The 13,716-nt window shown below is 32.5% G+C and overlaps 2 protein-coding genes across 2 annotated transcripts; both read left to right on the top strand.

Annotated features, from left to right (window-relative positions):
• Positions 1-5,687: 5,687 nt before the first annotated feature.
• LOC130719881 (cytochrome c oxidase-assembly factor COX23, mitochondrial) lies at positions 5,688-8,621 on the top strand. The gene is made up of 3 exons (XM_057570482.1): positions 5,688-5,712; positions 5,764-5,840; positions 8,251-8,621. The coding sequence occupies exons 1-3, from the start codon at positions 5,688-5,690 to the stop codon at positions 8,296-8,298; spliced, it is 150 nt and encodes a 49-aa protein (XP_057426465.1). The 3' UTR covers positions 8,299-8,621.
• Positions 8,622-10,635: 2,014 nt separating this feature from the next.
• LOC130729446 (protein FAR-RED IMPAIRED RESPONSE 1-like) lies at positions 10,636-13,166 on the top strand. Its single transcript, XM_057581220.1, has 4 exons — positions 10,636-10,995; positions 11,259-11,401; positions 11,518-12,701; positions 12,805-13,166. Exons 2-4 carry the CDS (start codon positions 11,261-11,263, stop codon positions 13,157-13,159), a joined length of 1,680 nt encoding a protein of 559 aa, XP_057437203.1. The 5' UTR covers positions 10,636-10,995; positions 11,259-11,260; the 3' UTR covers positions 13,160-13,166.
• The last annotated feature ends 550 nt before the right edge of the window (positions 13,167-13,716 follow it).

Here is a 13,716-nt window from a genome sequence, read left to right on the forward strand (position 1 = left end):
GAGAAATAAAGAAGTTAATTGTATAGAGAAATCCTTGGGGTTTTACAAAATCTCACGTTACATATACATAAAGAAATCTCTAAAGTTAAAAAGAAGATTTTACAATGAAAGTTTTTATATAAAACAAAATCTCACGTTACATATACATAAAAAAATCTCTATAATTAAAAATAATATTTTAAAATTAATAATGATTGCATTCACATTAATAATGGTTGATTTGCCGGAGTAATATCCTTTCACCCTCCATAAATGTACATCAAACCTTATATGCAGTAACCTATGAGCTCTAGTCCGCAGTTAATGAGAAACTCTGCCAAATTCACCTAGCAACCATCAAATCTCTGCGTGTCCATGGTAGCTCTGTGGTCCCTCAGCACTAGATCAGCTCCATTTTCCTGGAATTCACAATAAATAAAAATATGACAAATTAAGAAAAAATCAAGAATTAAAGTACCTAAATCCTAATCAAATCTAAAATTTAAAAAGGTACTAATTAAAGATATATAAAACTCTCAAAATCTAGCAAATTACAATAAAAACTTATAAAATCATAAATTAAATAAAGACCTAAAATTCAATAAAGACACCATAAAAATTAATTAATACTCTCAAAATAAAATAAAAGATTCAAGCTAAAATCAAGAAATAAACAACTTAAATCTTAATCAAATCTAAAATTTAAAACGGTACTAATTAAAGATAGATAAAAACTACCAAAGTCTAGCAAATCACAATAAAAACTCATAAAACCCTGAATTAAATAAAAATCCGAAAATTCAATAAAAATACGATAAAAATTAATTAACACTCTTAAGGGAATATGTAACTATATGGTTTAGAACTTATGAAAGGTGCTGGTAGACTGGCGGTATGTTTTTCACGGGAATTGAAAACCTTTTACCATGTACATTATGAGAGGGAAGGTAACGTTTGGCACAAAGAAAACTTATATAAGAACAGAGAGGGAAATATTGAATGGTAACATATTAACCATGTAATCAATATTTTAATTGTAAACATAAACGGGATGCCAATCATAAATAGATAAATATTTTTAATTTAAATTCACTTTAAATCTTTTGAAATATTAATAAAATATACAACAAAAAGTTCATATGCAAACAAATAAATGTTCTCAAGATTTAGCTTAAGCAAATAAGGGACCATAAAATTCTAAAGAAAATTCACCATTCCAGAAAAAAAAATGCAACCTAGCAATAGGATTTGGCAATTCCAAATTAACACTAACCTATAGGTATTCAGTTGTAGAAGAATCCCACCAAAACTATGAAAAAATCTAAATTGCAAGGTGAAATGAATCACACTACTTTTTCACATACCTCGATTAATTAAAAAATATATATTTTCTATTGTTTTATATGCACAATATTTTTTTTATTGATCTCAAGTTAATTATATTTTCATAAAAAATACCTTTTTAAATTTTAGATTTGATTAGGATTTAGATTGTTTATTTCTTGATTTTATCTTAATTTATTTTTGATTTATTTCTAGAGTATTAATTAAATTTTATGGTATTTTTAGTGAATTTTTCTGATTTTTATTTTATATGCACAATATTTTTTTTATTGATCTCACCTTGCTTATGTTAGTCACTAAGACTATGTTTGTATAAATGTTCACATACATTCAAATGCACCTATATCTCAATCTTTGTTAGTAGTACATAGGTGCTGGTAGACTGGCGGTATGTTTTTCACGGGAATTGAAAACCTTTTACCATGTACATTATGAGAGGGAAGGTAACGTTTGACACAAAGAAAACTTATATAAGAACAGAGAGGGAAATATTGAATGGTAACATATTAACCATGTAATCAATATTTTAATTGTAAACATAAACGGGATGCCAATCATAAATAGATAAATATTTTTAATTTAAATTCACTTTAAATCTTTTGAAATATTAATAAAATATACAACAAAAAGTTCATATGCAAACAAATAAATGTTCTCAAGATTTAGCTTAAGCAAATAAGGGACCATAAAATTCTAAAGAAAATTCACCATTCCAGAAAAAAAAAAATGCAACCTAGCAATAGGATTTGGCAATTCCAAATTAACACTAACCTCTAGGTATTCAGTTGTAGAAGAATCCCACCAAAACTATGAAAAAATCTAAATTGCAAGGTGAAATGAATCACACTACTTTTTCACATACCTCGATTAATTAAAAAATATATATTTTCTATTGTTTTATATGCACAATATTTTTTTTATTGATCTCAAGTTAATTATATTTTCATAAAAAATACCTTTTTAAATTTTAGATTTGATTAGGATTTAGATTGTTTATTTCTTGATTTTATCTTAATTTATTTTTGATTTATTTCTAGAGTATTAATTAAATTTTATGGTATTTTTAGTGAATTTTTCTGATTTTTATTTTATATGCACAATATTTTTTTTATTGATCTCACCTTGCTTATGTTAGTCACTAAGACTATGTTTGTATAAATGTTCACATGCATTCAAATGCACCTATATCTCAATCTTTGTTAGTAGTACATAGGTGCTGGTAGACTGGCGGTATGTTTTTCACGGGAATTGAAAACCTTTTACCATGTACATTATGAGAGGGAAGGTAACGTTTGACACAAAGAAAACTTATATAAGAACAGAGAGGGAAATATTGAATGGTAACATATTAACCATGTAATCAATATTTTAATTGTAAACATAAACGGGATGCCAATCATAAATAGATAAATATTTTTAATTTAAATTCACTTTAAATCTTTTGAAATATTAATAAAATATACAACAAAAAGTTCATATGCAAACAAATAAATGTTCTCAAGATTTAGCTTAAGCAAATAAGGGACCATAAAATTCTAAAGAAAATTCACCATTCCAGAAAAAAAAATGCAACCTAGCAATAGGATTTGGCAATTCCAAATTAACACTAACCTATAGGTATTCAGTTGTAGAAGAATCCCACCAAAACTATGAAAAAATCTAAATTGCAAGGTGAAATGAATCACACTACTTTTTCACATACCTCGATTAATTAAAAAATATATATTTTCTATTGTTTTATATGCACAATATTTTTTTTATTGATCTCAAGTTAATTATATTCTCATAAAAAATACCTTTTTAAATTTTAGATTTGATTAGGATTTAGATTGTTTATTTCTTGATTTTATCTTAATTTATTTTTGATTTATTTCTAGAGTATTAATTAAATTTTATGGTATTTTTAGTGAATTTTTCTGATTTTTATTTTATATGCACAATATTTTTTTTATTGATCTCACCTTGCTTATGTTAGTCACTAAGACTATGTTTGTATAAATGTTCACATACATTCAAATGCACCTATATCTCAATCTTTGTTAGTTGTACATGCCTCAAATTAAAGTACGTACTTATGGTCATTAACCTTAAGATTTGGATAGCACACTGCAGTAAGATCTGGTTAGCCTAATTCATAAGCTTACAACATCAAAGAAACTTTTAATCCCCCCTTAAAAAGTGAGAACAGATGGAAAACAATTCACCTTTCATGACCAGTGAGAACAGATAAATGTTGAAATAACATACATAACAATGAAAAAAAAAATGGGATGTTCATCTATCAATGTTAATTTTTTTTATCAACAAACACATTAATACATGAACATTACAAAACAATAATAATGAAACATAGAATGGGTTAAAACATGCTTTGGCGAACAAAAGACACTTCTAGAACTACATGAAAGAGTCATTAAAATTGAAGAAGAAGGACTACCAGAGATATGAGGAAAATGATATGCCTTTGACTTTTGAGTGATAACAATTCTTAGTCTACAAAGTCACAAAGCATTGTTTTTTACATACCTGGAACAAAGAGGCTGAAGCAAGAAGTGAGAAACTCGTTTTTGAGTTTGAAGAACATGCACTCTCAAATCTCAATTGTGATTTCCCTCGGTAACCATAAAAAAAAATTCTCAATTGTGATGGGGATAAATTTATAATGAAAAATTTAATTGAAGTGAAGGTCCATGTTGTTTTTGAAGCATATATGATATGAGGTTTGCCATGGTTGAGATGAAGAAGGGAGAAATAGAGAAAATTGTGTGAGAATTTTGGAGATAGAGAACGTATGAAGGTTTTTTTTGCTCTTCTAACCCTTTTTATTTTCTAATATAGATTGATATTGATACTCTATATAAAAAACAATATTTTTTAGGAAGATTTTTTTAACAGAAACTATCTAACAAAGATACATAAAAACAAACAACCTAAATCCTAATCAAATCTAAAATTTAAAAAGGTACTAAATAAATATAGATAAAAACTATCAAAATCTAGCAAATCACAATAAAAACTCATAAAATTCTGAATTAATTAAAAATCCGAAAATTCAATAAAAATACCATAAAAATTAATTAATGCTCTAAAAATAAATTAAAAATAAATTAAGATTAAATCAAGAAATAAACAACCTAAATCCTAATCAAATCTAAAATTTAATGTGGCAAATAGGGCCAAGGTGGAAAAGCTGATGTGTAAATTATTAAATGAGAATTAATAGGTGGAAAAGCTGACGTGTAAATAATTAAGTGAGAATTAATCTCGGAGCGACACGTCACTAACTTGGCCTGTGAGAGCGACACGTCATGCTAGAAGTTCTTCTTTTCTAATATATATAGATAGATTCCACATGTCAAACTAACATCCTTCCTCACATCTTCCCTGTACACGTGGCTTTTTCATAACTTTGCTGATTTTTTTTTAAACGTCCCCTCTCCCCCACTATCTTCCCTGTACACGTGGCATGAATTTCTTTCTCCTCCTTCTTTATTTCTCTTTCTTGAAACAAGCGTGCCCCAACAACCTTTTTGCTGCATCCATTTCCCAAAGTCTCTAATTTCAAATTTAAAACTGAACTTTAATTATTGTTCTATTTGAGAGAAAAAAAAAACAAAACGTCAACAAATAGTTGGCTTACATTTATGTTCCCATTCAATTTTAACTGGAAGCCAGTGACTTTTCTTTTTTGTTTCCAATGAAAGAAAATAAAATTGTAATAGCACACAACTACCCATTTGCACCAATTAAAGTTGTACATTCCCATCATCCCATGCTCGCCGCCCCATCTCGAGATTTTCTTTCCCTTTGCCCAATTCTACGGCTCTCAAAATTATTTTCCCAAGCACCGCTCCTTCTTCTTCTTCCCATGGCTCTTAAATTATTTTCCCAATCCTATTGCTCCAAGTTTTCGAATTTTCCCATTCCATATTCTCCCTCCATCTATCGGTCTTCGTCACGGCGTTCTCAAGGCGGTTCGTGATCTCCAAGGTCGGGGTTGAGAAGACAGTGTTCGAGTGGTGAGTTTCTAATGCTTCTTCGATGTGAGGTTTTTTTATAAGCTTTTTTCCCTTTAGATGATGATTACTTTAGTTCTGTTAGGTATGGTTAATTATGATGTTCGAAATGTTGGCTTTGTTTATGGTTGAGTTATGCATAAGTGTGATTGTGTGAAGATAATATTGGATTAAAGCAACCATTGTTGGTATGCATAAGGTGTGATAGTTATATGATTATTTTGAATGTTGCACTATACCTTTATGTGAACATGACAACTCTAGTTTAAATGTTTGTGAAAAATATACATGTGCGTGCGCTCACACATATGTGTATTAGATTGATTTTATGCTATTGTTTGGGAAGTAATGAAAGGCCCTGAAACTAGTGATTGTGCTATTCTGCAAATTATTAGTGTTTCTTACATTTTTTAAACATTTTCAGGTTTAGAAGAATTTCATTCGGATAAGAGTAAATGCCAAGAACATTTTGATGTTTACAAGGAGTGTAAGAAAAAGGAGGTATTTAATGTTTCAACACTGTCTGTTCCTTGTACTGATCTACAATTCATATTTTGAAAGTGATGGAATAGATCCTAGGAGGATTAAGTGTTTCATATTAATAGAAGGTTGTTATGTTACTGGCTGATGATTTTAGTCTTATGTTCAGATCTTAAGCATGGATTCTCTTCCTTTCTTCATGTTCTCTCCTTCACCACACTTCCTTAAGAATGTTATGTTTACTTGACAGCTAAAAATATTTGTAGGAAATATAAAGTAGTTTTCTTGGTAACTTAGCTTTTGATTTGAGAAGCTTGGCTAAACTGGTGAAGGCTCAATCTTTACTTCAAATGAGCAATGAGTTGATCTATATTGGCTTGATAATGAAACTGATGACTTGTCCTTTATGCAAAATGCATTTATGCACTAAAGATGTTTGAAACTATCATGTAACTCACAGAATTATCTTACCAAATCTCATATAACTTAAATCAAAGTATAAATCTTGACTTGTAGCTTCATCTAGCTGAAATTTTGTGTTATCATCTTCGTTATCTTTATGGGTTGGGTCATTATTTTTTGTTTATTCCTCATTTTGATGTGATTGTTTGAATCTTATATCATGTTAAAAACAAATTGAGGCTGTTTTTCTATGATCAATCTTCATAGGGAAAATTTGTGACATGGTATCTTGGGAACTCAGTGTCCAAGACACCATGTCACAATTATTCCAGTCTACTTAACTAGCACTGCCCCCCCAGAGGTGTAGTAACCTGGTAACTGGTGAGTGTTAATGACTGAACAACTGACCATGTCCATTGCTAGCTGTCCAAGTATTTGTCAAAAGTTGTTTCATGTTTGTAATACGCACCCTCTCATCTACTCTCAAATACTCTCTACATGTCAAACACTATGAGCATTGAGATTTATCTCTCTCCCTCTCTCCCTCTCTATCTCTCTCCAAAGCTTGTCATCAAAATAATGATTGTCACTCACTTGACCCCCTTATTATGTCGTAGACTCCTGCTGGTGTAACCGGTAACATTGTTGTTTGTGACTGCTTTATCAAGCTCCATTACAAACAACCATTCGAGAATAGCTGTTCAATCAACATTTCTTTGGTAAAACTATGATCAGTATGCTCAAGCAACTATCTTCAACTGGTGAACTGGTATGGAGCTTGATTTTATGATCACAATGTTAGACCAGCTAGAGAGCCTCCAGTAGAAGGACTCCAACATTTGAGTAAGGGTATTGAATTCACTCAGAAGAGAAGCTTCTGGTGCTCTGTTGATTGGTATTATATGTTTCCCTTCTTTTTTTATTCTCTATTCAAATACCCACAGTGGTCCCCCGAGAAATTTAAATGTGTTAGACCTTGATCTGTCAACCTTGGACACCATTAGATTTCATTTCTTCTTCCACATACGCGTCTCGTGACCCATCTCATGGGCGAAATTTGTGATCTCATTGCATGTTTGATTTAAATAGTTGTTTTAGAAGTTGATCCATGGTTTCATTATCCACTTCTGTTACATTATTACTGCAGATGACAGACAAATCTAGCTTATTGATCCTTTAAAGCTAATCCCATATCTTCATGTTAACCACTCGATGCTTTTAAGTATCAACAATTTTTTTGCCTCATGTAGATTTTATTGGTTTTCATTTGTCCCTCAGCCTTCAAAATGTAAACTCTATGCTAATCACAAAAGGCCAACTGGGAGGACATATAACATCTGAGCTGAGTATTCCTACCTGTTAGATCATTGTAAATTATACCTGGATAGGTTATGTCGTTGCTGTGTACTTGATTAGTTTGTATTAGTCATTTTCTAATTATGAGGTTTGGATGAGATCTATTTAGGTACAATTTGACATTTTGAAATTAACATTAAGTAAGAAATTACATAATTTGTATTTTGTATTCTTTATCCTCCTTATCTTCAGTGTGTGTTTTCTCTTCCCTCGCATAATGCCTGACAAGACACTGATTCAAATAATCTTTCCAACATGTTCTTTATTATTTGGTGAATTTATTTTCGCGTGTGTCCCACGAATTAGAGAGTAGGCTCAAGTTTATTTACTAGGACACACAAAATCCACATAACAATAGTGACTGTGTAGAAAAAGAGTGTTGCTGGTATAGCCAACCAGAAATTCCATACTGCATTGGAAGTTGGAAGATTTGCTGACTCTTCATGCTGTGTGTTTGCAATTGACATACCTGTGCAACTCAGATCAAATACTAAATTTAGAATTGTTTCTTATTGTAATACCATTTCCTGTATGACATGTTTTGACAGTTAAATATGGTTTTCCAAGTTCTGCTGATTTGATTTTACCATCTTATTACAGACATCTTATTTCTTTTTCTGAGAGCATCCTGTTATTGACCAGTTTAGTTATAATTCTTTCATTGTTTTGACAGAGGGAAGCACGATTGGAGCGTAATAAAACTCGCTCCTTATTCTCATGAAATCTAAAGAGAGCTTTCGCTGACTGTATCATTGGAATCAAAGTCAAGAGTTCACCTTCGATCTGCGGTTTCATCTGTGGTAGCAATAAGGTTATTAGGTTGTCTGAAGCTATGATGAGGAGGTTATATGCACAATGTTATTCTACAATGTGCTCCTTTTTGTCTTAATTCTTAATTTAGGTTCTACAGAACACTTGGAAGCTTTTGTAACTTGCACCGGTAAATGTAGGATGCTGAATATATCAAAATAAAAATAAGAGTGATGACGAAGCTGTATTAAGCGTGTCCTGTTATGGAAAGCAGGTTGGTCATCTTGTTCAAAAGTGTGTGGGCGTATACGAATCCGGATTGAACTCAAGGTTACCTTGACTGAAGGGTATGAGCTTCGAACTAACTTGGTGAAGGGATTGAGGGTACACTATTGATAACTAAATAAGGATCAATGATGTAATGGCGTCTTCGCCGGATTTGACTTAATTTGAATGCAGGCCAATTCCAAAAACAAAAAAAAAACTAAATAAGGATATTTAAGAAAAGATGTCATTTTTTTTATAAAACATAATAAATTGTCAAATAATGGTTTTTTTCCTTAAATTTCAAGGTGCTAGGGAGAACCTATGACAATGTTGAGTCAGTGGCTCGAACAGGATTTGTCTCAAAAGAAAGACACATGTTTCAAAATAAAATAAAATTCATCAAGCATGACATAGGCCTGTAGGTGGACCTTTATGGGAAATGGTCATCCGATCCTAATGGTGAAATGATGCCTTCTCTCCTAGTCCACCATCTTTCCTTTCTCTTTCCTAGATTTTTCTCCATCATCTAGCCTGGTGTTATGGTAAGAGATTTCATCCTCCACTGTGCATGTGCCTCTGCATCTACTATTCGGCCATTGCATTTGTCTATTTTGCTAAGACTTCCTCATTTGTTCTTCTTCATAAAAGAAGAGCTTTAATTAGCATCGGTCAAAAGCCAACGATAACTAAGGAGAAACCAACGCTACATCCAATTAAGCGTTGACATCTTGGCTCACATTAAATAGTATGAAGATATCATTTTGAAATCAGCTTAAAATTTGTGTTTGTTAATAAAACATACTTGAGTTGCTAAATTTTGGTCACTCATGACTTCAACTTCCATCTCCGGTTGCTCTACAATTTGGGATGGACTCTTGAAATACATTGCATCTCAACATGAAAGTTTCTGCTAAGAATGTTTAATGTCTGACTACTCAAGTATCCTCAAGAAATTAACTCATTATCTAAAGGCCGACGCTAACTTTAAGCGAAACACTATAAAAAATTAAGCGTCAGTTAAACCGGCTAATAACTAATGAGCAAAATTTAATGTTGAAATCGTGGTTAAAAAAATTAAGTGCTAAATCAGGTCTTTCTTTAGTGAATGCATATATAACTCCACGACTAATTTTTTTTTTATTTTGGCATATCATTTCAGCTAGCTCATAGCTTAATTGACTAGCTTAAAAACTCTTTAAAACTGTTTGGTAAAGAAGCATATTTCAATAACTTAAAGCTTTTTTAATAAGCTACCTCAGGTAGCTTATATCTTAAGCTTAAAACTTATTGAATTTATTCTCATTTTTATCATTATAATTTTAACAAAATTCTATCATTGCCCATTTTATATTTATGTCAACATTAAAATCTAATTATTTTTATTTTAAATAATTGCTATTCAATTGTTAATATAAAATAAAAAAAATATTTTGTTAATTTAGAGAAATAATAGCTTACTTTATTAGATTAAAATATAAAGTTATTTGTTTTATTCTATTTAAATTAATAAAAAGAAAAAAAAGAATAAATTAAACCAATATAAAGATTTGATTCGATTCGATTTAAACCAATATAGAGATGAAATTAATTAAGTGGTTTAATAAAATTTATATATCTCACTATGGTCAAATGATTATTTTAAAATATTAAGTATGAATATAAAGCTCTTATTTATTATTTAAATTTATAACTATTTATAAAACAAAGTACAAATGAATTATTAAAGAATTTGTTGTTTTTAATCTCAATTGATTTGTTTAGTAGAACATGACAGAGTATCATATCTGACAGACGGTAGATTCAAACTCTCACCAATCAAGTAAATATGAAGATAATTTCAAAAAAATAAAAGTAAATATGAAGATTCTGTTTGTACTTTTCGAGTATGACAGTTTTCTCTACCTTTCACCATAACATAACTTTTTTTTTTTTTATAAAATCACTTATTTATTATAAAAATATCATATAATTTTTCTAATTTTAAAATGAAAAAATAGTCCCTCTCTATTTCCCTTCCCAAACGTCAAACACGGGAGTTGGGTTTGGGGCCCCCCCTATGGGGCTCCGCGCCCCACCTCTTTTTTTTTAACCCATAAATGCCCTACGGAACTTAAACTTCCGTATTCTATAAAATAGAATACGGAAGTTAAAATTCCGTATTATAACTCTGACAGTCATCACCTTTTCCACCATTACTCCTCCCTCCACCAACCCCTCCACCATTACTCCTCCGTCACCAACCCCTCACCAGCCCCCTTAACCCCCTCAATGCCTCCAGACCACCCTCTCTCTCACCCTCTCCTACCTCACTTTCATCCTCACTTCCATTCTTCCTACCACCACCACCAACTCCTTCATTGGCAAGCTCTCCACCATTGGATGCAAAAAGATAGCATTTGAGGTAAGTGTTGTTAGTTGTTTGTTGTATGTTGTTAGTTTAAGTAGTTGAAGTTGTTAGATTAAGTAGTTAGATTAAGTAGATTAAGTAGTTAGAATGATGATTTTCTGAATTCTGAGATGTGTTAAAATACGGAATATAAAGTTTCGGAGTCTATACGGAAATTCATATACCGTATTCAATACGAATTATAAATTTCCGTATTAAATACGAATTATAAAGTTCCGTATTCAATATGGATAATAAAGTTCCGTATTCTCTTCCAGGGATGACAGAATCATTTTTATTTCATGAATCCCAATTGATTGAAGTTGGATTGAACAATGCTCAACCTGAAGAGGTGCCACCACCAGCATTTGTACCCCCGTGTATAAGTATAGATGTCTCGCATTTATTTACAACTGATCAGGTATTCTTTGAACAGATTTTTGCATTGTTTTGAAAGTGTAATATATCAATTCTTATTATGTCTTGATCACCCTTGTTTATGCCTTGTTTGTGTGTTGGGTATGCATCATTGAACAGATTTTCCCTACCCGTGATGATCTTATCAATTGGGTTCATGGAATTGCGATTGAAAATGGATATGTTGTGTTGATCACAAAGTCAGATAGCGGTGGGAATGGAAGCAGAAAAGCTTATGTCATGTTGGGGTGCGAGAAGCATGGTAAGTATGTTCCCTACAGAGACCCTGACCTTGTTGAAGGAACGAGAACACAAAAGACAGAATGTCCTTTTAGACTAAAAGGACGACCTATGAAAAATGGCATAGATAGAGATTGGCGGCTAAAAGTGATGGAAGGTACACACAACCATGAACCAGCTAGGTCACTACTTGGCCACAATTTTGTTGGTCGTCTAAATTCCGAAGAGAAGGAGCAAGTGGAAAAAATGTCAAAGAGTTGGGTTCCACCGAGAAAGATGCTGTTGACTTTGAAGGAAAACAATCCTTTAAACTTGACTACCATATCTCAGATTTATGGTGCTTGCAAGAGGTTAAGAAAATCCCTCCGCGGGTCATTGACAGAAATGCAACACTTGTTGAAGAAGTTGGACGGTGACAAGTACGTCCACTTTGAAAGACATGAGCCTGGATCGGAAGTCATTAGGGATGTATTTTGGGCTCATCCAAATGCTATCAAATTGTTCAACACATTTCCATATGTAGTGATTATGGATTGCACATACAAGACAAACAAATATAAAATTCCATTGCTTGAGATTGTTGGACTGACTTCCACAGATAAGACATACTCCATAGCCTTTTGCTACATTGTTAATGAGGGCACAGATGACTACGTTTGGGCACTGGAGTGTATGAAGTCTCTATTAGCTGATCAAGCCATGTTGCCTAAGGTGATTGTTACTGACAGGGATCTTGCCTTATTGAGTGCTGCTAAGCAAAGCCTTCCCAACACCAGCCATTTATTATGCTTGTGGCACATCAACAAGTGTGTTTTGGCAAAGTGCAAACTCTATGTTGGTACAGATGATTTTGCTGAATTGGTTATGGGGAAGTGGGGAGAGGTGGTGGATGCTGCAACAGTTGAAGAATTTGAAGTTCAATGGATGCAATTGTTTAATATGTGCAAGGACAAATACAGCAACTTTACCTCCTATTGTTCTACAACATGGTTGGTCCACAAGGAAAAATTTGCCAAGGCATGGACAAATCATGTGATGCACTTTGGAACAACAACAAGTAACAGGTACAAAAATTATATGAGCTTAATTTATGCCTTGTTATATGTTTTTCATTTGATAGATTGTTTACATTGGAGAGTTAATAAGATATCTGTTTGTTGTTTGCAGGGCTGAGGGTGCACATGCCAGTTTGAAGAAGATGTTGCGGGATTGCAAGGGTGACCTAGCCACTTCTTGGGATGCGTCGCATAGTTTGACATGTAATCGACATACTGAAATATTAGCATCGTTTGAGCGCAGTATTCACAGAATTGATCACATTTTCATGTTCCCATTTTACACAAATATTAGAGGATTTGTGTCAAACAAATGCCTGCAGCTCATCGACGATGAACATATAAGAATGAAGTCCTACGGCGGATGCGATTGCTTGTTGAGAGAGACTCATGGACTACCTTGCGGTTGTGAACTTGCAGGTCACCGGTCAACCACTCTCTTGTCAATTAATTCTATTTGTTATTGAAAGTGACACTTTTGTGAACTTGCAGGTTATGAAAGAATTCCATATGAGTCAATTCATCCATTCTGGAAGAGACTGAGTTGGGAGCATGTACCTGAACCTGTTGCAGATACTATCAGCAACCATATTTGCGGCATGAACCATGGAGATATGCAACCAGAAGTTGAGGTATTGACACATTATTTCAGTTCTTTGGATACTGGAGGGCAGAGTATGGTATCCAATACGGAACATTAAGTTTCATATTGAATACGGAACATTATGTTCCGTATCGAACCAGAGATCCATTAACGACATTGCATGAATGGAACTCGCCCCAAAGGCCAATTTATACACAATTTCAGCCAACATAACATCTACTTAAGCATAAATCGACTACCCTAGGGTTGCAAGATTCCATAATTCCAAGTTAAATGGTGAATTCAAGTTGAAATCCAAACTTACTTACCTCTAGGTTCAATGCAATGAATGGGGAGAATGGGTTTGATGATGGAGACGATGGTACACTTTCCAGATGATGATTGAGGCAAGGAGATCGTCGGTCTCGAAGATTGGAGAGC

This window comes from Lotus japonicus, chromosome 1 (genome assembly GCF_012489685.1).
Source record: "Lotus japonicus ecotype B-129 chromosome 1, LjGifu_v1.2".
Lineage (NCBI taxonomy): Eukaryota > Viridiplantae > Streptophyta > Magnoliopsida > Fabales > Fabaceae > Lotus > Lotus japonicus.

What these genes read in the sequence shown, in the direction of transcription:
- LOC130719881 (XM_057570482.1), top strand. Translation starts at nt 5,688, where the DNA reads ATGAAAGGCCCTGAAACTAGTGATT. An exon ending in AGGCCCTGAAACTAGTGATT is followed by an intron (nt 5,713 to 5,763) that starts GTGCTATTCTGC and finishes AAACATTTTCAG; the next exon opens with GTTTAGAAGAATTTCATTCG. An exon ending in AGGAGTGTAAGAAAAAGGAG is followed by an intron (nt 5,841 to 8,250) that starts GTATTTAATGTT and finishes TTGTTTTGACAG; the next exon opens with AGGGAAGCACGATTGGAGCG.
- LOC130729446 (XM_057581220.1), top strand. Translation starts at nt 11,261, where the DNA reads ATGACAGAATCATTTTTATTTCATGAATCCCAATTGATTGAAGTTGGA. An exon ending in ATTTATTTACAACTGATCAG is followed by an intron (nt 11,402 to 11,517) that starts GTATTCTTTGAA and finishes ATCATTGAACAG; the next exon opens with ATTTTCCCTACCCGTGATGA. An exon ending in GGAACAACAACAAGTAACAG is followed by an intron (nt 12,702 to 12,804) that starts GTACAAAAATTA and finishes TGTTGTTTGCAG; the next exon opens with GGCTGAGGGTGCACATGCCA.